This window comes from Diabrotica virgifera, chromosome 5 (genome assembly GCF_917563875.1).
Source record: "Diabrotica virgifera virgifera chromosome 5, PGI_DIABVI_V3a".
NCBI classification, from domain to species: Eukaryota; Metazoa; Arthropoda; class Insecta; order Coleoptera; family Chrysomelidae; genus Diabrotica; species Diabrotica virgifera.
The window spans coordinates 133968206-133993366 of NC_065447.1; the positions used below are offsets into that span (position 1 = coordinate 133968206).

At 34.6% G+C, this 25161-nt stretch overlaps 2 protein-coding genes across 2 annotated transcripts in view; one reads left to right on the plus strand and one right to left on the minus strand.

The window, feature by feature from the left end:
- The window catches only part of LOC114344218 (uncharacterized), a 346622-nt gene that overhangs the window by 29523 nt on the left and 291938 nt on the right, over window positions 1-25161 (minus strand). The window contains exon 4 of the mRNA XM_028295066.2: window positions 24413-24481. Coding sequence (XP_028150867.1) covers window positions 24413-24481 — 69 coding nt within the window. The remainder of the gene's footprint in view (window positions 1-24412; window positions 24482-25161) is intronic.
- Window positions 6906-7982, plus strand: LOC126884416 (uncharacterized). The gene is made up of 2 exons (XM_050650323.1): window positions 6906-6926; window positions 7029-7982. The coding sequence occupies exons 1-2, from the start codon at window positions 6917-6919 to the stop codon at window positions 7592-7594; spliced, it is 576 nt and encodes a 191-aa protein (XP_050506280.1). The 5' UTR covers window positions 6906-6916; the 3' UTR covers window positions 7595-7982.

A 25161-nucleotide genomic window follows, 5' to 3' on the forward strand; every position in this document is an offset into this window, starting at 1 on the left:
TCGCCAGGGAGAGCTTGTATTTTCGGTAGTCTTTTTATTTCAAGAATATAGGTTTCATTTTCAGACATCTCTTTTCCTCTATTTTCATAGAAATCAACGTTGTCTCTCAGACTCAACACTTTCCTTTAGGGATTTGTATATGTTGCAAGTCACATTCAAGCAGTCTTTTGCAATGTTTTACTATTCTTGTCAAAACGTTGTAAAATATCGTACCACATGTTTAGCAGAATAGCATACTCTAATTTGAAAAATTGTTTACTGATTCCGTTAGATTCAGCTCGGCTCACATTTGTTTCCCCTGTATCGGCTATTATTTCTTTAATTGCATCGTAGTAGCTCCACTTGGAGAAAAAACAAAATCTTGGATGACAGAAAAAATTCAGAGAATAAATACAAAGAAATTCAGAGAAACATCAGAAATAAAATTCGAGAGGCAAAAGAGAGGTGGCTCTCCGACAGATGCAAAGAAATAGAAGACCTGGATAAAAAGTATGACAGCTTTAATTTACATAAAAAAAATCAAAGAAATGACAGGTTTTAGAAGAAGCACAAGAACGAATACCCTTAAAAATGATAAAGGGGATATTATTACTGACGTGAAGGAGATATTGTGTCAATGGACCAATTACATCCAACAACTCTTTAATGATGAAAGACGAGAACTGTCATTAGAAATCACAGAGGATACCGGACCACCAATATTAAGAGACGAAGTCATCTATGCCATTAAAAAATCGAAAGAGGGTAAAGCTACTGGACCAGATGACGTGCCCATCGAATTATTAAAACTTATTGATGAAGATGGTATTGATGTAATGGTTGAACTCTTTAATTTAATATATCAGACTGCCACATTCCCCAAACAATGGCTGCAATCGACCTTTGTAGCAATTCCCAAAAAGTCAAGTGCAATAACCTGCTCGGATCACAGAACAATATCTTTAATGAGTCACACACTTAAAACATTTTTGAAAATAATACACAGTAGAATTGTTAAAACTCTCGAATATGAAATCAGTGACACACAATTTGGCTTTAGAAATGGTATGAGCACACGAGATGCTTTGTTCGGCTTGAATGTGCTGGCCCAGAGATGCATGGACATGAATCAGGATATGTACTTATGTTTTGTAGACTTTGAAAAGGCATTTGATAAAGTTCAACATAAAAAGCTTGTAGATATATTAAAAAGCAAAAATATTGACAGTCGTGACATGAAAATTATATCTAATATATATTGGAATCAAACTGCCAAGGTAAGAGTTGACAACCAGGACACCCAAGATATCAAAATACAGAGAGGAGTCCGTCAGGGTTGCGTGCTGTCTCCACTACTTTTCAATGTCTACAGTGAAGCGGTATTTCAAGAAGCGCTCTCAAATTCAATAGAAGGTATATCTATCAATGGAGAAGTTTTGAACAACTTACGTTTTGCAGACGATACAGTAATAATAACAGATAACAACAATGATTTACAGAACGTAATGCAACGCCTTAATGAACGCTGTCATGAGTATGGACTGAAGATGAATTTAAAGAAAACTAAATGCATGATCATAACTAAATCAGCACACGTAAACATCCAATTAACTATTGAAGATACTGTGATTGAGAGTGTGGATAACTACAAATACTTAGGAACATGGATAACATAAAATGTAGACCAAACCTAAGAAATTAAGACACGTATTGAAATAGCACGTGCATCATTCATTAAACTTAAAAAGTTTCTTTGTTGTCGGGATATAAGGTTAGAACTACGCCTAAGGATGCTTCGATGTTACGTGTTCTCTACTCTTCTTTATGGCTTGGAAGCGTGGACGTTGAAACAAGTCCATTTGAATAAGTTGGTCGCCTTTGAATTTTGGTGTTACAGAAGAATCCTACGAATATCATGGATTCAAAGAATGTCGAACGTGGAAGTAACTAGAAGGATAGGAAATCAACCGGACATAATACTAACTATCAAAAGACGAAAACTTGAGTACTTGGGACATGTGATGAGAGGGCAAAAATACTCATTATTACAACTTATTATGCAAGGCAAAATCCGAGGAAAGCGAAATGTGGGAAGACGAAGAACATCCTGGCTTAAGAACTTACGGGAATGGTTCGAATGCAGTAGTGCAGAGATATTTAGAGCAGCAGTCAACAGGGTCCGCATTGCCATGATGATTTCCAACCTTCGATAGAAGATGGAACTTAAAGAAGAAGAAGCTCCAGTAGTTCGGTAAAATAGCTTTTACAGCATGCCATTTGGCAGCCCATCTTGTAACGTTTACTCTTTTTGGAAGGAGTTTCTTTTCGTTATTGCTATTTTGACAATGTTTTCCAACACGGTCCATCTTGAAGTAGATGCACTCATGAAAACGTAAAATTCTTGAATAAACGGTAATTTTTTATTTATTAATAAATTTTAATAATCATAATTGTGTAGGACGCTTCACCTGTGGTAAAAGGACCTGGTGAATATCTCCTGTCCTTCACACAAGAGGGGAACCAGCTTCTATAGTGGTTGATATAATTAGACTCTGATATTCTTTGTCGAGTCGAAGCAAGGTGTAAATCGGTGTTGAAATGATTAAAATACGTGTGAGATAATTAGTTTATTTAACACAAACACTAATATTTACAAGTATCGTACAAAATAATTATTATTGTTTTTACTACAACAAAAAAACATACATAAATTTGCTATGTGCAATTGACAGTAAAGTGAACCGCGATTTAAGAGTGAAACATGTGATTAGTAACAAGTGAGAGAAGATTCGCGTGAAAAACCGTGTAATGCGATAGGAAAATACGAGACGTGAACACTTTCAGAGTTGAGCGAGAGACGCGACCGATTAGCTCGGTAGTTGACGAATAAGTCATTGAGATTGAGAGACGAGAGACTAAAAACGACTTAGGCATAAGAATTCCTTTTTCCTTTGGGTCCCCAAAAAGAAGTGGAACTCATTCATCAATGTCCTATGCGTGTCTAATTTACGTTCAGAAATAAACAGAAGGTTTAATTTAGTCCAGTAACGACAAAGGCCTTTATTGGTTTAAGGATACATAAATCCGACAGCAAGACAGCTTCACACATTGTCAAGTTGAAAGAATTGTTCTTAATTTCGATCCAAACCCTGGGAACCGGATATATCTTAACCTAGAATGTTTTCGTAGTGCACGGGTCCTTGTATCGCCGACTGAAATGGGAGGCCACGGGACAAGCAAATGTTTTCTCGGAATTGGTTAATTTTGGAAGCTACAAAGGGCAGAAGTGTTCGTTTGAAATTATCAATGATTCAACGAATTTTATTAAGATTCTTATATAAGTAGAAATGATAATTAGCTTTATGTTAGAAAATCTAACATAAATTGCCCCCCGCGCCAGAGGAGGAAAAATAAATGTTAAGAGCAAGATAGAGAAAGAGAGAGCGATGGAGAGAGATAGCGATTGGGAGAGAGAGATCGAAAGAGAGAGAGAGAGCGAGAGAGGGAGAGAGAGAGTGCGGTTTTTAGTAAATTTGCTTGAGAGAAGAAGAGATTATGGGAAACTTTATCTTCAGTTGTGAGTTATTTAAAAATTATATTTACAAATAAATTGCGAAAAATCAAGAGATAATTCTTTACAATAATAAACAAAACTTGTTTTTTTTTCATTTTTCTTAGTGTATATACTATTTTGTACAAAAGGGTTTTGACCTAAATTTACAAATCAGTTGTCGCGGGTAACTGTAAATGTGTCATAAATTATAGGCGTTTTGCCCTGAGTGAACTGTTGTGGTGTTTTTATTTTTCAAATTTATTGTCAACAAGTGAAAGTGCGGGTGACTTGGGTACTTGAGTAGATAGAGGCATTGTCTAGTTATGCAATGCTAGCGGTAATATTTTGAGGGTAAGGTCGGTTATTGAACTGTGTTTCCTAAAAAGGGAAGAAATATTTTCATTTTTGTTAATGCCTTTTAAAATGAGATTTTAGACGTTTTCTTGGGATAGGAAATGATTCGTCAATATTCAAATTCTCGGATGGTGTTTTATGGGTTAAATTGATTTTGTCAAAATACACATTTGTAGAGTGAGAAAATAAAGAAATGTTTTGTTGTTTAGAATGGGCTGCGTTTGGAATATTACCGGCGATTACCCATCCAAATATTGTATTGAAGAGTGTGGGTAGATTTTTTCCTAATTTTACGATACCCGGTAAGAGGATTTCGTAGTAAGCATCTGCTCCTATCAGAATTTCAATATTTGATTCCATATAAAAATATTTATCAGCCAGGCTGAGATCTTTTGGAATTTTAAGAAAATCAGGGTTGATATCTAATTGCGGTAGCTGGCAAGAAATCTTTGGAATTATTGCACAGTTTAAATTGACATTACGTTCGAAACCAGGTGTGTAAAGCATGATTTTTGCCATTGATTTCGAAGTGTGAGAACTTTGGGCAATGCCACAAACTTTTAGTTCATTGCCAGAAATTTCGGGATTAATTTTATTAGCGAGATTTTCCGTTATAAAAGAATTTTGACTACCAGAGTCAAGGATTGCCTTAGCAAATATGGCATTTCCAGATTTGTCAATTAAAATTACTTGAGCGGTGGGTAAAAGAGTCGAAGAGTGTGTAAAAGGTTTATTTGTAACGGTTAGAGCTACGTTAGGGTTACATTCATCTTCTTGAGAGTCATTAAAATAAGATGGCTGAGCAATATTTGCGTGGAGTGAGTTAGTGGAATTTATGGCATTTGTGGTGCGGGGTGAGAGACTGCGAGCATCAGCAACTTGTGCTTGCGAATTTGCATCATTATTAAAACGAGAAGCATTATAACGTGTATTTCTGTTACTATTCTGTTGAGCGGTTTCTGCATAGGGTGTAAATCTAGCAGAATTTACATGTGTGCTTGCATTGCGATTATCTTCGTGGTGAGAAGCGTGAGAAGAACGAGTACGTTTAATGTTTTCTGCATACGAGTTTTGGTGCAGAAGGGTGTGATGGTTTTTAGAACAAATAAAACAACCGCGAGAAGTACACTGAGCATGAGTGTGTTTTGTACCAAGACAGTTAGAGCACATGTCTCGCGATTTTAAAAAATTATATTTTTCTGAGTGAGAGAGGGCAGCGAATTGCCTACAGGAATATATTTTGTGCGCTGAATTATTACAGTAATTGCATTTGATATGATTACTAGAGGAGAGAGGTGGAGATGTATTTGAGAGAAGAGAAGTGGAGTTAGATTTAGCGTGTGATTTGTCCCTTTTTGATTCTGGGATATTTGTGAGGTCTGCGAGAATGTTGCAGCGTTCATTGAGGATCTCAAAAAGTTCGACAATTGTGGGAGTGTAATTTCTATCTCTTCTTTCCCCATAATATCGTTTGGTGGCAAAATCGAGCTTTCTTGTTATTAAATTAATTAAGAGATAATCCCACGATTCGACGGGAGCTTGTAGAGCCTTTAAGGAGTCAATATTTCTTTTTAAATCGTTTGTAAAATCACTTAGTGACCGATAGTTGCTCCTTGTGAGTGTAGGGAAATCTATGATAAGATTGATGTGAGAATTGATAATAGCAAGACTGTTGTCGTACTTCTTTTCGAGTATGTCAATAGCGAGATCAAAGTTTTCGTTAGTTACGTCAAGCGAATCAATTAAATTTAAGGGTTCTCCGCGGAGGGAAGATTTCAAATAAATTAGCTTTTGAGCTTTGGTGAGTGTGTGATTATCCTTTATAATTGAGGAAAACAATTGGTAAAATGAGACCCATTTACTGGGCTCGCCATGATATATAGGAACAGAAACAGGTGGTAAGCGTACGTTGGAGTTAGCATGATTACCGTGTTGATACTGAGAAGGTACCGAAGAAGAAGAATTAACTTTCGAAAATTGCGCCAATTTACCGTCAATTCGAGACATAGCAGAGAAGTATTTATTTTCAACTTCTTCTCTATTTTCTGTGTGCAAATCAGCATTTTTGTGAGTGTCTATCTTATTACAAATATCATTATAATTATTAAATGCATTAATTAAGTGAATTCTTCTATGACTTAGTTCAAATGTTTCAGTTTGACTATCGAGAAAATTGCTTATCCAATTCAAATTTCGTTCAAGTGATGATTTGCATGTACCAATCTCCCTCTTCAGTGCGTCCATAATTAAAATATACCAAAATTTAAAAAAATTAAAATATTGATTGTCCAGTGACAATCTGTAAATATTGTGATTTTAACGGTATTACACAAAGAGAGATCGTGGTTGAAAATAGAGTGAGTAAAGTGAGTATGTAGTGTAAAAAGAAATAAAAATTATGCAAAATATTTAAAAAAGAGATGAGCAGATATATATAAAAAATAAAGAGTAAACAAATAAATTGTCCTTTAAAGCACATGCGTACACAAACTTATTGAGTGAAAGATAATATGTGGAGTAATATTTAAGGAAATAAAATAAAAGTTCATAAAGTTTTTTTTTATTATTGCGATGTTACCTTAGTATGCGTCAAGAAAGCGTTGTTCTTGAAGAATGGGACTGTGTCAGCGTGGCGGCGGGCAGCGGGAGCAGCCCCAGGTCGAGGTGGAGGCGATCAGCGGGACAGCAACGGTCCAAGTTGGAGGCGGTCAGCGGGACAGCAAACGGTCCAAGGTGGAGGCGGTCAGCGGGACAGCGACGGTCCAAGTTGGATGGCAATCAGCGTGAGAGCAATGGTGCAAGGTGGGGTCGATCAGCGGAACAGCAACGGTCCAAGGTGGAGGCGGTCAGCGGGACAGCAACGGTCCAAGGTAGAGGCGATCAGCGGGACAGCAACGGTCCAAGGTGGAGGCAGTCAACAGGACAGCGACGGTCCAAGGTGGAGGCGGTCAGCGGGACAGCGACGGTCCAAGGTGGAGGCGATCAGCGGGACAGCAACGGTCCAAGGTGGAAACGGTCAGCGGGACAGCAATGGTCCAAGGTGGAGTCGATCAGCGGGACAGCAACGGTCCAAGGTAGAGGCGGTCAGCGGGACAGCAACGGTCCAAGGTGGAGGCGATCAGCGGGACAGCAACGGTCCAAGGTGGAGTCGATCAGCGGGACAGCAACGGTCCAAGGTGGAGACGGTCAGCGGGACAGCAACGGTCCAAGGTGGAGTCGATCCGCGGGACAGCAACGGTCCAAGGTAGAGGCGGTCAGCGGGACAGCAACGGTCCAAGGTGGAGACGGTCAGCGGGACAGCAATGGTCCAAGGTGGAGTCGATCAGCGGGACAGCAACGGTCCAAGGTGGAGACGGTCAGCGGGACAGCAACGGTCCAAGGTGGAGTCGATCCGCGGGACAGCAACGGTCCAAGGTGGAGACGGTCAGCGGGACAGCAATGGTCCAAAGTGGTGGCGATCAGCGGGACAACAACGGTCCAAGGTGGAGTCGATCAGCGGGACAGCAACGGTCCAAGGTAGAGGCGGTCAGCGGGACAGCAACGGTCCAAGTAGAGGTAATAGGATCACCGGAACAGCCGATAACGATTCGATTCAATTTCAACACCGCGAGCCTTGCTTCTGGGTATGCAGACGATTCTTTGAATCGTCCCACCAGGGGTACCAAATTATGTGTAGGACGCTTCACCTGTGGTAAAAGGACCTGGTGAATATCTCCTGTCCTTCACACAAGAGGGGAACCAGCTTCTATAGTGGTTGATATAATTAGACTCTGATATTCTTTGTCGAGTCGAAGCAAGGTGTAAATCGGTGTTGAAATGATTAAAATACGTGTGAGATAATTAGTTTATTTAACACAAACACTAATATTTACAAGTATCGTACAAAATAATTATTATTGTTTTTACTACAACAAAAAAACATACATAAATTTGCTATGTGCAATTGACAGTAAAGTGAACCGCGATTTAAGAGTGAAACATGTGATTAGTAACAAGTGAGAGAAGATTCGCGTGAAAAACCGTGTAATGCGATAGGAAAATACGAGACGTGAACACTTTCAGAGTTGAGCGAGAGACGCGACCGATTAGCTCGGTAGTTGACGAATAAGTCATTGAGATTGAGAGACGAGAGACTAAAAACGACTTAGGCATAAGAATTCCTTTTTCCTTTGGGTCCCCAAAAAGAAGTGGAACTCATTCATCAATGTCCTATGCGTGTCTAATTTACGTTCAGAAATAAACAGAAGGTTTAATTTAGTCCAGTAACGACAAAGGCCTTTATTGGTTTAAGGATACATAAATCCGACAGCAAGACAGCTTCACACATTGTCAAGTTGAAAGAATTGTTCTTAATTTCGATCCAAACCCTGGGAACCGGATATATCTTAACCTAGAATGTTTTCGTAGTGCACGGGTCCTTGTATCGCCGACTGAAATGGGAGGCCACGGGACAAGCAAATGTTTTCTCGGAATTGGTTAATTTTGGAAGCTACAAAGGGCAGAAGTGTTCGTTTGAAATTATCAATGATTCAACGAATTTTATTAAGATTCTTATATAAGTAGAAATGATAATTAGCTTTATGTTAGAAAATCTAACAATAATTGTATATAAGTATTAATAAGCGTTAATATTTATTTTTAATATGAACGTTGGTTATTTTAATTAGATTGTATTGTTTATATACAAAAGTAATGTACTCAATTTACAGTAGTGGTTACCTAGCCTTTTAAGTTTCTCAGGCCATTAAATACACAATAATTCTTATATTACTATTTGCACGAATCTGCCGCACATAGGTACCTACCTACATGTGAAGATACGTTATGCATTTATTAAATGGTAATTGATAGAACTAAAGAGTTCAAAATATTTCCTAAAAAATATTTTTACGCTCTTTTCAACGCCGGTATTACCTTTGTGAAAAATTAATATATACAGGGTGAAAGAGTTGAAAAAATAAACAACATATTTTTACAAAAAAATCAGGAAAACCACAACTTCTGGTAAACCGATTCTTCCGGTTCAAGAGCTCGATCTTATACATCAAAAAAAGAACCTATATAAGTACCAAATTTGGTTGAAATCAGACGTCTCGTTCAAAAGTTATCGTGCTATTAGTCACATATGTATAGTCGTTATTTTGAATGCCCGCCATTTTTGTAAAAGGCAAAATCTGAGATGGCCTCATATCTAAATTTGAACCTTTGTATGTTTAGTATATTATGTGGTTCAAATTATATGCTTCTACCATTAAATGCACAATAATTCTTATAATATTTGCACGAATATGCCGCACATAGGTACATGTGAAGATAAGTTATGCATTTATTACATGGTAATTAACATAACTAAAAAATTCAAATTATTTCCTAAAAAAAATCTTCTGCGCCCTTTCCAGTGCCGGTATTACCTTTTTGAAAAATTAATATATACAGGGTGGAAGAATTGAAAAAAAAACAACATATTTTTGCATAAAAAAATCAGGAAAATTTGTGATGTCCTCATTTTGATGGAAAATCATTTTTGTAAAAGGCAAAATCTGAGATGGCCTCATACCTAATTTTGAACCTTTACATGTGTAGTATATGTGGTCCAAATTATATGCTTTTATCATTAAACGCACAATGCTTATAATATTTTGCACGAATCTGCCGCACTATTATACAGTGCGCTGGAGTAAGTGTTACCCCCCTTACTAATTTATTTATTTTTAGCACATAAGCAAAACGCTCGGACAGGTCGATTTTTAAAATAATTATAGTATATTATAGCGTCAATGTTTTGAACTTTACGCGGTCCCTCTTCAGGTGACAGTGAGAACTTTGATTTTATTAAATAGGAAAGTACATCATGTGACACCTCATTAAAAAGCTTTTGAAAGACTGATTACAAAAATGTATAATACTTTAATCCTTTTTTCGACCGTAGGCGCAAAATTTCGGTCGAATTATTTTAAAATGCATTAATTTTTTTGAATCCTGAGAAAACTTTTACTGAGAAGTATTTTTGAAAAATTTAAACGCAGAATGAAATATTACAGTATGGTCGAGGGTCAAAAGTTTTTGAGAACTTCTATAATGATTATTTTAATAAGTCACAGGGGTGAAAAAAAAAGAAAATTTAGTCGGATTTTTAATTTCAAATATACCATTCAAAGGAATTTTTTGTTTATTCTAAGGGACTTTCAGCCCTCGGTAATAATGTAATCTGTTATTCTGCGTTTAAATTTTTCAAAATAACTTATTAGTTTTCTCAGGATTCGAAAAAAAATTAATGCGTTTAAAAACAATTCGATCAAAATTTTGCGCCTACACTCTTAAGAAGGATTAAAGTATTATACATTTTTGTAATCAGTATTCCAAACGCTTTTAAATGAGCTATCACATGATGTACTTTCCCATTTAAAAAAATCAAAGTTTTGCCTGTCACCTGAAGAGGGACCATGAAGTTCAAAACATTGATGTTATAATATACTTTGATTATTTTAAAAATCGACTTGTCCGAGCGTTTTGCTTGTGTGCTAGAAATAAATAATAGACTGGGCTAATTAGCAAAATTCATGGAAAAGTTATTTACCAGCAATTTTATTGCTGGAATCGAATTATAAGATCCTATATATTAATAATATAGGTATGCAAAGTCCGCAGATAGTGTGCTACTTTTTTTATAAACAAAATGGCGCCGACAAATCGTATTTTTTTCAATTATTGCTCTATAACTCCGAAGATTTTAACTTTACAACAAAAACACCCAAAAAAATTCACCGCAATTAAGTTCTGCATAGAGATATGTTTTTCCCGATTTGCTCCGACGAAAATTTTTCTCGGAAAATGCGGGTTTTCCCAACAAAATTTCTAATTTTCAAATAAAGTTTTAGGTAAGTAATTATTAATCAATAATTAAATAACTTAGTGATATCAAAGCATTCTTGGTATAGATTGTAATTACAGAAGCCGGTGAAAATTACACGAATATTTTAGCAACAATTCAATTGTTAATTAACAATTTACGATCGCAATAATAACCAAAATAATCATGAATATCATGATAAGAATCATGATGAAACTTAAAATATTATAAAGATAAGATGCTTATTTAATATTTTATCGACAAAATATAAATTTTTCGTTTTTTTGCATAATCTTTAAATTTTGAAAAAAAAATAGTTATAATACGCTGAGTAAAGTACAAAGAAAGGTTATTTACCATCAATTTTATTGCTGGAATCGAATATTATGATCCTATATATTAATAATATAGGTATGCAAAGTCCGCAGATAGTGTGCTACTTTTTTTATTAACAAAATGACGCCCCCAAATCGTGTGTTTTTCAATTATTGGTCTATAACTCCGAAGATTTTAACCTTACACCAAAAACACTCAAATAAAAATTCACCCCAATTTAATTCTACATAGAGGCATGTTTTTCCCGATTTGGTCCGACGAAAATCTTCCTCGAAAAATGTGGGTTTTCCCAACAAAATCTCGAATTTTCAAATACATTTTTTGGGCAAGTAATTATTTATCAATAATTAAATAACTTGGTGAAATAAAAGCTTTCTTGGTATAGATTATAACTGCAGAAGCCGGTGAAAATTAAACGATTATTTTAGTAATAATTCAATTGTTAATTAACAATTTCATCATCATCATCATCATCACTGGCTCGACAACCCTTTCTGGGTCTTGGCCTGTTCCAGGATTCTTCTCCATTCTGATCTGTTTCGTGCTTTTTTTCCTCTTTTTTTTATTTTTAAGGTTAATATATCATTTTCTATTCGTTCTAAATATCTCAGCTTCGGTCTTCCTCTTGTTCTTTTTCCCACTGGCATCTGTTTGAATATTTTGTTTGGTATTTCACCTTCTTCCATTCTTTCTACATATTCCATCCAACGCAGCCGTCTTATTTTAATGAATGTTATGATATCCAGATCCTGGTATATTTTGTATAGTTCAAAGTTGTACCTTCTTCGCCAAATTCCGTTTTCTTTTGTGCCCTTATATATGTGTCGCAAGATTTTTCTTTCAAAGGCGGCTAGCAATGTTTCCTCTCTTTTAGTGAGTGTCCAGGTTTCTGAGCCGTATGTGAGTACCGGTCTTATTAAGGTTTTGTATATTTGGCATTTTGTTTTTCTTGCTACGTTATCTGATCTTAGTTGCCGAATTAAGCCATGGTTACTTTTATTGGCAATAAATATTCGCCTCTTCACTTCCTCTGCTACGTTATTATCAGACGTGACTAGGGATCCCAAGTATGTAAAGTTTTTTACCCCCTCAATGTTGTATTCTCCTATTGTTATATTTTGTGGCTGCCCTGTTTCTGCGTTTTCACTTACCTGCATATATTTTGTTTTGTTCTGGTTGATTTTAAGGCCACTATTTTGTGCAGCTCGTTCTATTTGATTGAATGCCTCTATCATTTCTCTTCTTGATCTTGCGATTATGTCAACATCATCTGCAAATGCTAGTATTTGCACGCTTTTATTAATGATTGTTCCTCGAGTATTGACTGTTGTATCCCTCATTATTTTCTCGAGTACGATGTTAAACAAGTTGCATGATAGAGCGTCTCCCTGGCGTAGTCCCTTTTTTACATCTATTGTTTCCGTTAGTTCGTTTTGTATCCGGATTTTACTTTCTACTTTTAGAGATTCTTTTATCAGTTATATTAGTTGTGTTGGTATATTAAATTCTTTCATTGCTTTTATTAAGAATTCTCGGTTTATATTGTCATATGCGCTTTCGAAGTCTATGAAGAGATGATGTGTGTCGATGTTATGTTCACTTGTTTTTTCGAGGATCTGTCGCAGAACAAATATCTGGTCTATTGTTGACTTCTGTCTACAGAAGCCACTTTGGTATTTGCCAACTATTTTTTCAGTGTGTGGTCTAAGTCTTTCATAAATGACGTTGGACCTTATTTTGGATGCTGCATTCAGCAGCGTGATTCCACGGTAGTTTCCACATTCTAACTGATTTCCATTTTTATGTAATGGTACAATAATACCGCTATTCCACTCCGCTGATAGCTGTTTATTGGACCATATCTTTGTTATCAACTCATGTATTGTTTTCTGTAGTGCGTCTCCTCCTTCCTTCCGTAATTCCGATGCTACTTGATCCGATCCCGGTGATTTATTGTTCTTTAATTTGTCTACTGCTGTTCTAATCTCGGCTATTGTTGGTGGATTCTTTTCTCTGTGGTCTGCTTGGTCTAATGGTATATCAGGGTTCGTCTTACTCCCATCTCCTCCAAGCTTTTCCGTAAAATGTTCTGTCCATCTTCTTAGTATCTCTTGCTGTTCTGTCAATATATTACCTTCCTTATCTCTACACATCGTTGTTCTCGGTTTGAAATCTTTTCTGCTTTTGTTCAGTTTCTGATAAAATTTTCTTGTCTCTGTTAATCTACTTAGTGTTTGCAGTTCTTGAAGTTCTTTGTTTATATATTTTTTCTTTTTTCTTCGGTGAGTTTTCTTTGCGTAGTTGTTTATATTCTTCCTCTGCTTGTCGGGATATGTGCCCCTGTTGCATCAGTAAATATGCTCTGTTTTTTCTGTCTGTTATAATCTGACATTCTTCGTCAAACCAGTCATTCGTTCTTGTTCTTCTTTCTTTACCTTCTATGCCTAATACTTCTATGCCTAATACAGTTGCAATAACAACCAAAATAATCATGAGACATTGATCAAACTTAGAAAGATTATAAAGATGTGATGCATATTTAATATTTTGTCGACAAAATATTAATTTTTCATTTTTTTACATAATCTTTAAATGTTTAAAAAATAGTTATAAACAAATTAACATTTCTCAGAAATTGTTTATTATATTAAAATTTTAAAAAATACTTAAAATGCGTATTTCAAAGGTCTTGAAAATTATTCCTTTAAAAATTTTTTCCAACCATTTGCAAAAAAGTTATGAAACAGCAAAATAAACATACGATTACCCCGTTGTTTATAATTTGTTTTAATTGTTTCAAAGCTTAAAAGTGAGTTTATGGTACAAACTAATTACTCTCAAAAAATATCAAACATTAGTTTAATGGTTATATTTTAATCAAAGATTAAAAATGTTTTTTTGTAATTTTTAGGGCGAAAGTAGCCTTGATACAGAGCCGGAGCTAAAATGTTCACTCAAAGCATACATAATTTTATTTATTAACTACTGTACGTCCCGCGGCGGTCGTCGCTTCCAGTGAAAATTTTAGCTACGGTACTGTATTAGTCTACTTTCGCGAGTGTAAATTACAAAAAAAATATTTATAATCTTTAATTAAAATAAAACCATTAAACTAATAATCGATATTTTTTGTAAGTAATTAGCTTGTACTTTAAACTCACTTTTACGCTTTGGAAGAATTAAAAAAAAATTATAACCAACGTAGTAATCGTATGTTAGTTCATAACTTTTTTGCAAATGGTTGCAAAAAGTTTTAAAGCATTCTTTTTTAAGATTTTTGAAATACGCATTTTGCTTATTTTTTAAAATTAGAATATAATAAAATCTTTCTGAGAAACGTTAATTTGTTTATAAATAATTTTTTAAACATTTGGGGATTATTCAAAAAAATTAAAAATTTATATTTTGTCGACAAAATATTAAATAGGCATCTCATCTTTAAGGGATTTCAAAGTTTGATCAGTGTATCATAATTATTTTGGTTATTATTGCGACCGTAAATTATTAATTAACAATTGAATTGTTGCTAAAATATTCGTTTAATTTTCACCAGCTTCAGGAATTATAATCTAAACCAAGAAAGCTTTTATGTCACCGAGTTATTTAATTATTGGTAGATAATTACCTATCTAAAACTTTATTTGAAATTTAAAGATTTTGTTGGGAAAACCCGCATTTTCCGAGGAAATTTTCCGTGTAATGTTAAAATGTTCGGAATTATGAAGCAAAAATTGAAAAAAACACGATTTGCGGGCGCCATTTTGTTAATAAAAAAAGTAGCACACTATCTGCGGACTTTGCATACCTATATTATTAATATATTATATAATCATAAGCTTCGATTCCAGCAATAAAATTGCTGGTAAATAACTTTTCCCAAAAATGGCCTATTCTCCGATAATCAGACCAGACTAATAAGTTATTAAGGGGGGGGGGGTAACACTTATTCCAGCACACTGTATGTTTCATATAAACTAACAAAAGAATTTTTAGAAAAATCTATCTATCTCCTCTATAAAGGAAATACCATTTTCTGCAGTTTTTTTGTGACTGATCGTACACCATATACAAGTCTGTCGTTGAGACATTCTTTTAAAAATTGACCAAATTTACAACATTGAGCAACACTTTTTAGTTTTGATACAAAACTTTTAATATCCCCCTGAGGCTTTTGCTATGTGTTGTAAAATTTATACCTTTTAGCGATAACTAACCGCTGTTCAGGCAGAAAAATGTTTTTGAACTTGGTTTTTCTGGTGCTAATAAGTATTTTAAGACACTGTAAACTTCTCCACCAATTAGAGTAGGTAAACAATAATGGAACGTTCTTGTATTCTTCCACTACATTAAATAAAAACAACTATCCAAGCCTCTCAGATAAGACGTAATATCACTTTTAGCAGGATCCTATTGGCCCTACGGCTAGGCTCTATGGCCAGGCTCTACGGTCCCAATTAACGACATTTTTCGACTTTCATGTGGATTCTTTCTGTGACTTTATTGTCACCAAATATGTTGCGTATTAAATGAGACACAGACTAACAAACTGCAGGATTTACAGTCAGCCTTTGTCACTGCTCCTGCTGCTGCTGGAAATATTGCCCGAAATACGTATAGATAATAATTATTTGAATGTTTTAAAAATAAATCGTCAAAGAAGATGATGGATGAAAGAAATACATCGGAACTATAAAAATTATTATTGTTTGTTCACTAAATTAATATTAGTTTATATATATCGTTTTTTTTATGATTTTCGAAGTTCAATTATTTATATGCAATCTGCTTAATTAGGAAACATTTGGGTGGAACTTAATAGGGTCGTATTATTACAAAAGAATATAAAAACAACTAAGTAGTTACCCTAGAAACGACGAAACAACCCGTCCTTTCGCACTCAAACAACGGCGGTAAGTGAGTGAGAATGACTGAATTTGAACACACACTCGCTCTCGCGCTGCCTTTCCTTTGTCTTTTGCCCCAAAAAACCGTCTTGGAGAGGGAGCGCCGTGCAATGGTGGCGCAACCGACTTGGAGCGGTATGAGCAGTGGCAGTGCGAGTAATTTATTTACACACTCACGCTGCTCACTTCCCTGTCCAATTGCCTGTCCAACACGACTGAGTGTAAATCCAGTGTAACTATTATAAAACGGTTACAAAGAATTACTGCCGCTTGACATGACATAACCTATGTTTTTTCGAAGTGTATATTGTCCCAATGCAGGATTAATATATAACAGGTGGTGTATGATATTATGGACAGAGCATATATTCACCCTATTTTCTGTAATTGATCTAATGGAAATTAGACGATTTACTCTAGTCAAGCCTATAGGCGAGCGGCAGCAACCCCTAAAATTACGTTATACCGACCACGAAAATCAACTTTAAGTTGAATGGCCAATTTTGGTGGTTCTTTATGTTTTCGAGGTCGCTGAATCTCAATATGAAGTTTATTTTATCTAGAATTGGTGGAACATGTTTAAAAATCAAATTTTATGCAAAAATGTGAAAAATCAATTTTGATGATTTTTCAAATTTACCCCGCTGTATCTTTGCTCGCTGTAAATATTCCCTCTTAAAAATTTTACTGTCTCATCTTTGAAGTATTTAGATAACAACGAGCTTTATATAAAAATGTTTGTGTAAATTAAAAAAGGAGTTGTTATTTTTTAAACATTTTGTCGTCAGATTTCATTATTGTCATGTTTACTTAAAAAAGTTAAGAGGCAAACTTTTTAGCTTATAATTTTATTCAAGACAGCAATAAAGTATAATTCATGAAGAAGTTTTCTAAAAAATTTTAAGTCAAAATATGCAATAGAAAAAAAGTTATGTGACTTTATATACGAGCGGCACAACACAAAAAACGCTTATTTCTCGAGATACTGTGTGGTGTAATGACCACGGTGTGGTCAATGGCTAATTTTGGTTATACTTTATATTTTTGATGGTGGTGAAAACTCAAATTAGGTTTATTTTGAATTTTACGTGGGGGAACAGTGGCAAAATCGCAATTTTACCCTAAAAATTAAAAAAAAAATCATATTTTTGGGGTTAAAAACTGTTTCATTTTAATATTTTTTCTAAAATGTTTATAGTATATATTTCTTACCTTTCTGAAGACAATGCGTACCTGTTCAGTTTTTCTGTCTCTTTATAGTAAAAGATATGAATAATTGTTTTAAGTGAAAGGTGCAGATTCCTAAATTTCAAAGTTTAATCACAAAAGTTGAGTGACAAAATTTTGAAATTTAGCATTTTAATCAAGTTTATGTTAAAATATAGGGTACAAAGAATAAAATGTTTTATATAAAAAATATAACGCCACTTTTCATTTTAAGAAAAACGTGATTACATTTTTGTATTTTTAGGGTAAAATTGCGATTTTGACAATGTTCCTCCATCTAAAATTCAAAATAAACCTTGTTTTCGTTGTCAGGACCATCAAAAACATAAAGTAAGATCAAAATTAGCCATTCAGCACATTGTGGTCAGTATCTCGAGAAATTATGGGTTTTTTTTAAAGAGTGCCACTCGTCTATAAAGTCACATAACTTTTTCCTTATTTATTTATTTATTTATTTACGGGCAAGCCCAATTCACAAAAGATTATTACAAAAAATATATTACAAAGACAAAAGCAAAAACATAAACAGTGTTAACACAAAGAACAATTATTACAATATGTATTGGATAAAAAAGCTATTAAGTTAAAAGAAACAAAAAGAACATTACGATATAAAAAAACAAACAAAGTTTAACCTTAAAAATTGCTGATAGAAATTATATCATTAACATCTAGTTATATTTGTATGCTCAACAAATTGTTTTTAAATATATCCAAGGAATTGCAGAATATATTTAAGTCATTTGTTGAAATTGTATTGAAAAAGCTTGAAATTGTCTTGTTGACCGAGTAGGAACAAAAAGACTAATTTTTGACAAAAGATCGGGATAGCTACTATTACCATTAATAATGTTGAATAAGATTGTCAGATCTTTTCTTTTTCTACGGGTTTCGAATGAAGTAATATTCAATAATAATTCAATATCCGTGTAGCTACGATATATATGTTTTTTAAAAGCTACGTATCTGAGAAATGTATGCGGAACTCTATCAAGTTTATTTTTATGAACTAGATAATATGGAGACCACACAGAGGAACAAAAATCAAGATGAGATCTAACAAGTGAGCGATATAAAATTTTCATTGAATTTATATCTGTGAAATTACGAGATGTTCTTTTAATGAAACCAAGCATTTTCATAGACTTTTGGGCAACAGTACTAATGTGGTGTTTAAAGCTGAGTGAAGAGTCTAATATTATGCCTAGGTCTCTGATTTGTGTGCATGATTGCAATGATTGATCGTTAATAGTATAGTCATGTGTTAGCAAATGGTAATTCCTACAGAAACGCATAATATAACACTTACCAACATTTAATTCCATGCCATTAAGAGAGCACCACTGAAATAATTTATTATTATCTGATTGTAGTCCAAGAGTATCATCATGAGATCTTATTATCGTAAATCACTTAAGGTCATCAGCGAAAAGGAGAGCTTTTGTATGGGAAAAACAAGTGGTAATATCATTAATGAATAGATTAAATAGTAGCGGTCCCAGGTGTGAACCTTGGGGAACACCTGAAGTTACAGGAAAAATGTTGGAATAACAGTGATTTACTCTAACCATTTGAGTTCTGTTTTCTAAATAACTACATAACCACTTAAATACCAGACCATCAATACCATAAGAACGTAATTTATGTAATAGAAGGTCGTGGTTTATCTTATCAAAGGCTTTAGAGAAGTCAGTGTACACTGAATCAACCTGCAAACCCTCCTCCAGGGCTTCAGATAGGTAGTCAATATAATTAAGTAGACTTAGGGCCGGTTGTTCGAACGCTAATCAACAATGATCATTATCAAATAATTAATTACTGTCAATGTCAACTTTGTTTGGGTTGTTAAAAAGTCTGTGGAGTCTATAATCAATTAATATAACAATAATTATTAACATAATTAATAATAAATCTCATAATTGTAATTAATTATGTTTACAGCAACCCAAACAAAGTTGACATTGACAGTTTTGGTGACAGTAATTAAATATTTGATAATGATCATTGTTGATTAGCGTTCGAACAACCGGCCCAACGTTGAAGTGGATTTGGTTATGGTAATAATTTAGGGACATAAAAACAATGACGGGCAACACGATCAACAGCCCAAGATTTATAAAAGACGATGCAGGACAATTGCTCACTGACGACGAAGAGATAAGCCGCCAATGGAGAAAGTATTTTGAGCAACTCTTACATACAGAAAACCCCACAACGACAGGGCAACAAAGACAGTACCAGTTAGCCGAACCTGAAATACCAGGGCCCACACTAGCTGAAGTAAAGTCCGCAATTCCGTCCCTAAAAAACCATAAAGCCCCAGGCCCAGACGGCATACAGGCGGAACTACTAAAAAAAGGGGGAGACAAACTACATCTTGAGATATATCATCTTATAAGAGAAGTCTGGGAAAGAGAAGAAATACCGAAACACTGGCATGAAAGCCATATAATACCTATTCACAAGAAGGGAGACAAACAAATATGTCGGAACTATAGAGGAATATCGTTAATTAATACAACATACAAGATTATATCCATAATACTGTTTAGAAGATTAACTCCATACGCAGAGGAAATAATAGGCGACTACCAAAGCGGATTCAGACCGGGAAGGTCGACTATAGACCAGATCTTCGTCCTAAGCCAGGTGTTGGAAAAAAACTGGGAATTCAACCGCGATGTACACCAAATCTTCGTGGACTTCAAACAAGCTTACGATTCTGTTAGCAGAGAAGCATTGTGGGAGACTATGGTAGAAATGGGAGTACCTGGAAAACTGGTACGATTAGCAAAGGTGAGCACGGAGAACGCTTCCGCACGAATCAGAGTCGGCAGCAACACGTCGGAGGAATTCCTCATTGACACCGGACTTAGACAAGGAGATCCTCTCGCCCCCTGCTGTTTAACTTCGCACTGGAACATGCAGTAAGGAAAGCTCAGCCAAAACTGACAAACGGATTTGCCGCCCAAGGATCAAAAATACTATTAGCCTTTGCGGATGACGTGGACACAATTGCACAATCCACCAGAGATGCAAAAGAAGTTTTCACCCTATTCGAGAACGGAGCCAAGGAAGTTGGTCTTAAGGTCAACGAGGACAAGACCAAGTACATGGTGGTTACGAAGAACCCAAGACCAAGGGTTAGACAAAACGTAACAATTAATGAATACAATTTTGAAGTCGTCAAAGAATTTAAGTACTTGGGAGCGATCATAACATCTGAAAATAACTATGAAAAGGACGTGGCAGCCAGGATTATTGCAGGAAACAGGGCATATTACTCGTTAAGGACCCTACTTAAATCAAAAATACTCTCAAGACCAGCAAAAATAAGAGTATATAAGACAATAATTCGTCCCACAATAACGTATAGAAGCCAAACCTGGACTCTGAATCAGCGGGAAACAACAAAATTATTGGTACTTGAAAGAAAGATACTGCGGACTATCTATGGGCCTTGCAGAGAAGAGACAACAGGAGAATGGAGAAGAAGACACAATGATGAACTCCAGACAACATACGGAGATGAAAACATAGTACGCTACATTAAATCAAACAGAATACGATGGGCGGGTCACGTACTAAGATCAAGTGACGAAAGTCTTCTAAACGCCACATTCTGGGAAAGGCCCGTTGGAAAAAGGTCAGTTGGTCACCCAAGAAAGAGATGGAAGGACGCAGTACCTAGCGATCTACGCAAAATGGGAGTACAGCAATGGGAAATAGCTGCTCAGGACCGACAACAATGGAGGGAAATAGTAAACGCGGCCAAGACTCACATAGAGTTGTAGAGCCAAATGATGATGATGATGATGATGATGATGATGAATAATTTAGTCTTTGGTTAGTATACACAGATGAAAAATGATTAGCAAATAAATTGGATATATCATTTCTATGACAGGCAATAGGATCGTTTAGTTTCATTGTGTCAGGTATTATGTTGTTTTTTTGCTATTAACGAATTTCCAAAATGACTTAACGTTAAGTTTAATGGAGTTTTTAGTTTCATGAATATAATTAGTATAGCAATCCCTTGTTAAAAGTTTATATTGGGCTCTAAGTCGACTAAATTCTACATAGCTTTCTGGCGATCTAGTAGCTTTAAACATTTTATGAGCAATTTCTTTGTTATGTATTAATTCTTTAAGATTAGGTGTAAACCAGCATGGAAATTTTTTAGAGCATACTTTTTTGTGGAACATACAGATTAATAACATAATACAGAGAGTCACACAATATAGAAATCATTTCATTGAGTTGTTTATTATGTAAGAGATTTTCCCAGTCAATATATTCAAAACTTTGGCGAATGGCTGTGAAATTTGCACTGCGAAAGCCATAACTGATGTTGTGCTTTTTTTAACTGCAAGTTGTAAAGTGGTTACTAGCGGAAGATGGTGGACATCTTGCTGGATCAGAAAATTGTGTGCTTTGTGTATTATTAGTTCTTGTGGAGATAGAATAAGATCAAGAAGAACCCTTCTGTTGTTTAGCACAGTATTAGATTGGAAAAGATTATGAATGACACATATATTTGAGACGACTTCAATAGCTTCAGCCTCCGCCAATGGGGAGGTCGGTTGACAGGTTGCTAATGAACAGAAATCTTTTATTTCCCATATATCAGATGGAATATTAAAATCACCAAATAGATAAAATGTAGAATTAGGAAATTGTTCACTTGTGGTTAGTAGTTGTTCAGAATGAATTTCATATTTGTTAATTTCAGACCTGGGTGAAATATATACAGCCCCTAAAATGATGTTTTTATTTAACTGAACAAAAACTTGTCCGACTGCTGAATTAGATTGGATGAGACTTGTTGACAACTTCTTGTTAACTGCTATTAGCACGCCACCTCCTCTACTAAAACTACTGGATTCCAGTGAACGATCTCGCCTGTAGACATTAAAATTTAATAAACCTAGTTCAGCATTGTTGATATCAGCCATTAGCCAAGTTTCTGTGAGAATGATGACATCATAAAAGCAATTTGATACATTAAGACTAAGTTCAGTTAATTTGGTCCGAAGTCCTCTGACGTTTTGATAGTAAATTGAGAGCTTGCCTAAGTCAGTGAGCTTTAGCAGTTATTTTGAACGATCTTGGGAACATTTTTAAAATATTTAATTGTTAGGTTCTGCTCACTAGCTTGTTGACGATTCAGCAGCTCTGTTTTCACAGAGTCTAAAGCTTTTCTTTGAAGCGAAGTTTGATCCAGCTGAATAAAAATTTTTTTATCTCGACAGATGTTGTGTTTGTTTTTTATTACTGCATGGGCAAATGGGCGTCCATTGAGGAAGACATTATAACTCTAAGAGGGCGATGTCCATTATTATTCCTATTTCCAAAGCGAGAAATTTTGATATTATTTGAGTTTATAAGGTTGTTTGAAATCGTGTTTAGAATAGATTTAACTTGATTCATATCATATGTGGCTGTATTTGGTTCTTGAAGATTGAAAACCAGTAGATTGTTTGCATTTTTTGACGTTCGTGCAATTCGCTTAACACTTCTTCTGCCAAGAAAGGGGTAGCATCTTCATTTTCCTTCAGTTTCTTGATTTCGGATTTTAGTGTGGAAACCCCAGATCTAAGGTTTTGTATTTCTCTGAATAATTTAGGAACACTCTTAAATGATAATCGATAGTCACTGCAGAAATAGTTGAGGGTTCGTTTCTGTATAATAACGGCACGAAATTCTGAACCCGCTAAACCAGTGCAGGTTTTATTAGAATGCACTGTAATATGGCAGCTGTCACACGCTACTGGCTTGTCACCTCATGTATCACCACAATGTGCACAATTATCGCCGGCCATATTCTAAATTTTACTGAACTATAACTACCATGTACAAAATATCCGTGATTTTCTCCTGGACTATAAGCAGATAATTAAACTCTTAATTACAGTAACAAAAAGACTGAAGAAAAACTAGTCCTCGTTTATGGTAGTTGAAATATTTGATATTTATTCTTGAAATACAGATGCAATTTAAACTAAGTTTCATAAATTATTACTTATCGTAGGTACTTATCTGATGTATCAAATTGTAAATGAGAATTAGCTGCTTCTTTTGGTATGCAATTTGTTGTAATAACTTAAATTATTCCACCATAAAAACGTTTTTGAATCAGAGCAGCATGTTAACACTACTGATGCTATAATGACACTCAATTTATTTAAACTTATTACATATTTTGACTTGAAATTTTCCAGAAACCGTCTTCATAAATTATGTTTTATTGCTGTGTTAGTTTAAATTATAAACTAAAAAGTTTATCACTCAACTTTTTTAAGTAAATATGAAACTAACGAAATCTGACGACAAAATGTTTAAAAATTAACAGCCCCTCTTTTAACTTGTATAAACATTCTGGACAAATCTCGTTGTCATCTCAATACTCGAAGGATGATACAGTAAAAATTTCAAAAGGAAATATTTACAGCGACCAAAGATACAGCGAGGTAAATATGAAAAATTATCAAAATTTATTTTTCGCATTTTTGCATAAAATTTTATTTTTGAATATGTTTCACCAATTCTATATAAAAATAAACTTCATATTTGGATTCACCGACCTCGAAAATATAAATAATGACTAAAATTTGCCATTCACCTATCATGGTCGCTTTTTCGATTTTTAAGCCTCAAATTAGGGGTGTGCCGCTCGCCTACTACCACACATTTTCTGTTGAGGCTGCATTAGTTAATGCACATGGTCCCTGCTTATCATTCATCCCCTCTCTTGCTTAAATTTTTGATACCAGTTCTTGACAGTTTAATATGCAAAACATGGGTTTCAATTAAATGTACTGGCAGATGCATAAATATGCAAGACAATAAAAAGAGAAAGAAGAAGAAACATATGTTTCCATAAGCTGCTTGCATTCGCGTATGAATTTACTTACAATGGTTGCAAACCTTCAACACACAAAAATTTAATGACTGCACGTTAATTATATTTGGACGGATTTTTAACAACAAACGCCATTTTTTGTCACAATACTTAAAATAGCAGTCAAATACAGATGATAGGATTTTATCATTATGATATTTAGAAACAAAATTAACATTACAGAACGTCAGTTAAGTGATTACAATTCTTTCCAAGGTTTGTCTAACCAAAGATGGGTTTCAATTGAACAACTATATTATATTTAAAAAATAAAAAGAAAGCACATAATTAATTTTTAAGCTTACCTTTTTTCTTCGTTGTACTTGTGTCTATTACAGTACTTGATGTAGTAATGTCTTCTTCTGTACTGGATGCTAAAATAGATAACATATATAATTAGGACTGTGTACTTTTTACAGGGTGTAACGAAAATACAGGTCATAAATGAAATCACATATTCTGAGACCAAAAATAGTTCCAATGAACCTAACTTACCTTAGTACAAATATGCACATAAAAAAAGTTACAGCCCTTTGAAGTTACAAAATGAAAATCGATATTTTCAAATATATCGAAAACTGTTAGAGATTTTTTATTGAAAATAGACATGTGGCATTCTTACAGCAGGAACATCTTAAAAAAGAATTATAGTGAAATTTGTGCACCCCATAAAAATTTTATGGGGGTTTTGTTCCTTTAAACCCCCCCAAACTTTTGTGTACGTTCCAATTAAATTATTATTGTGGTACCATTAGTTAAATTCACTATTTCTGAAACTTTTTTGCCTCTTCGTATTTTTTCGATAAGGCAGTTTTTATCGAGTTGCGGCTTCTTTTTTACTATGTTTACATACAAATTTTATGGGGGTTTTGTTCCTTTAGACCCCCCAAATGTTTGTGTATGTTCCAATTAAACTATTACTGCGTTACCATTAGTTAAACACAGTGTTTTTAAAACTTTTTTGCCTCTTTGTATTTTTTCGATAAGGCGCCTTTTATCGAGATGTGGTATCTTTTTTAATACGGTTCAAAATATAGGTACCTAAAGTTGTAAA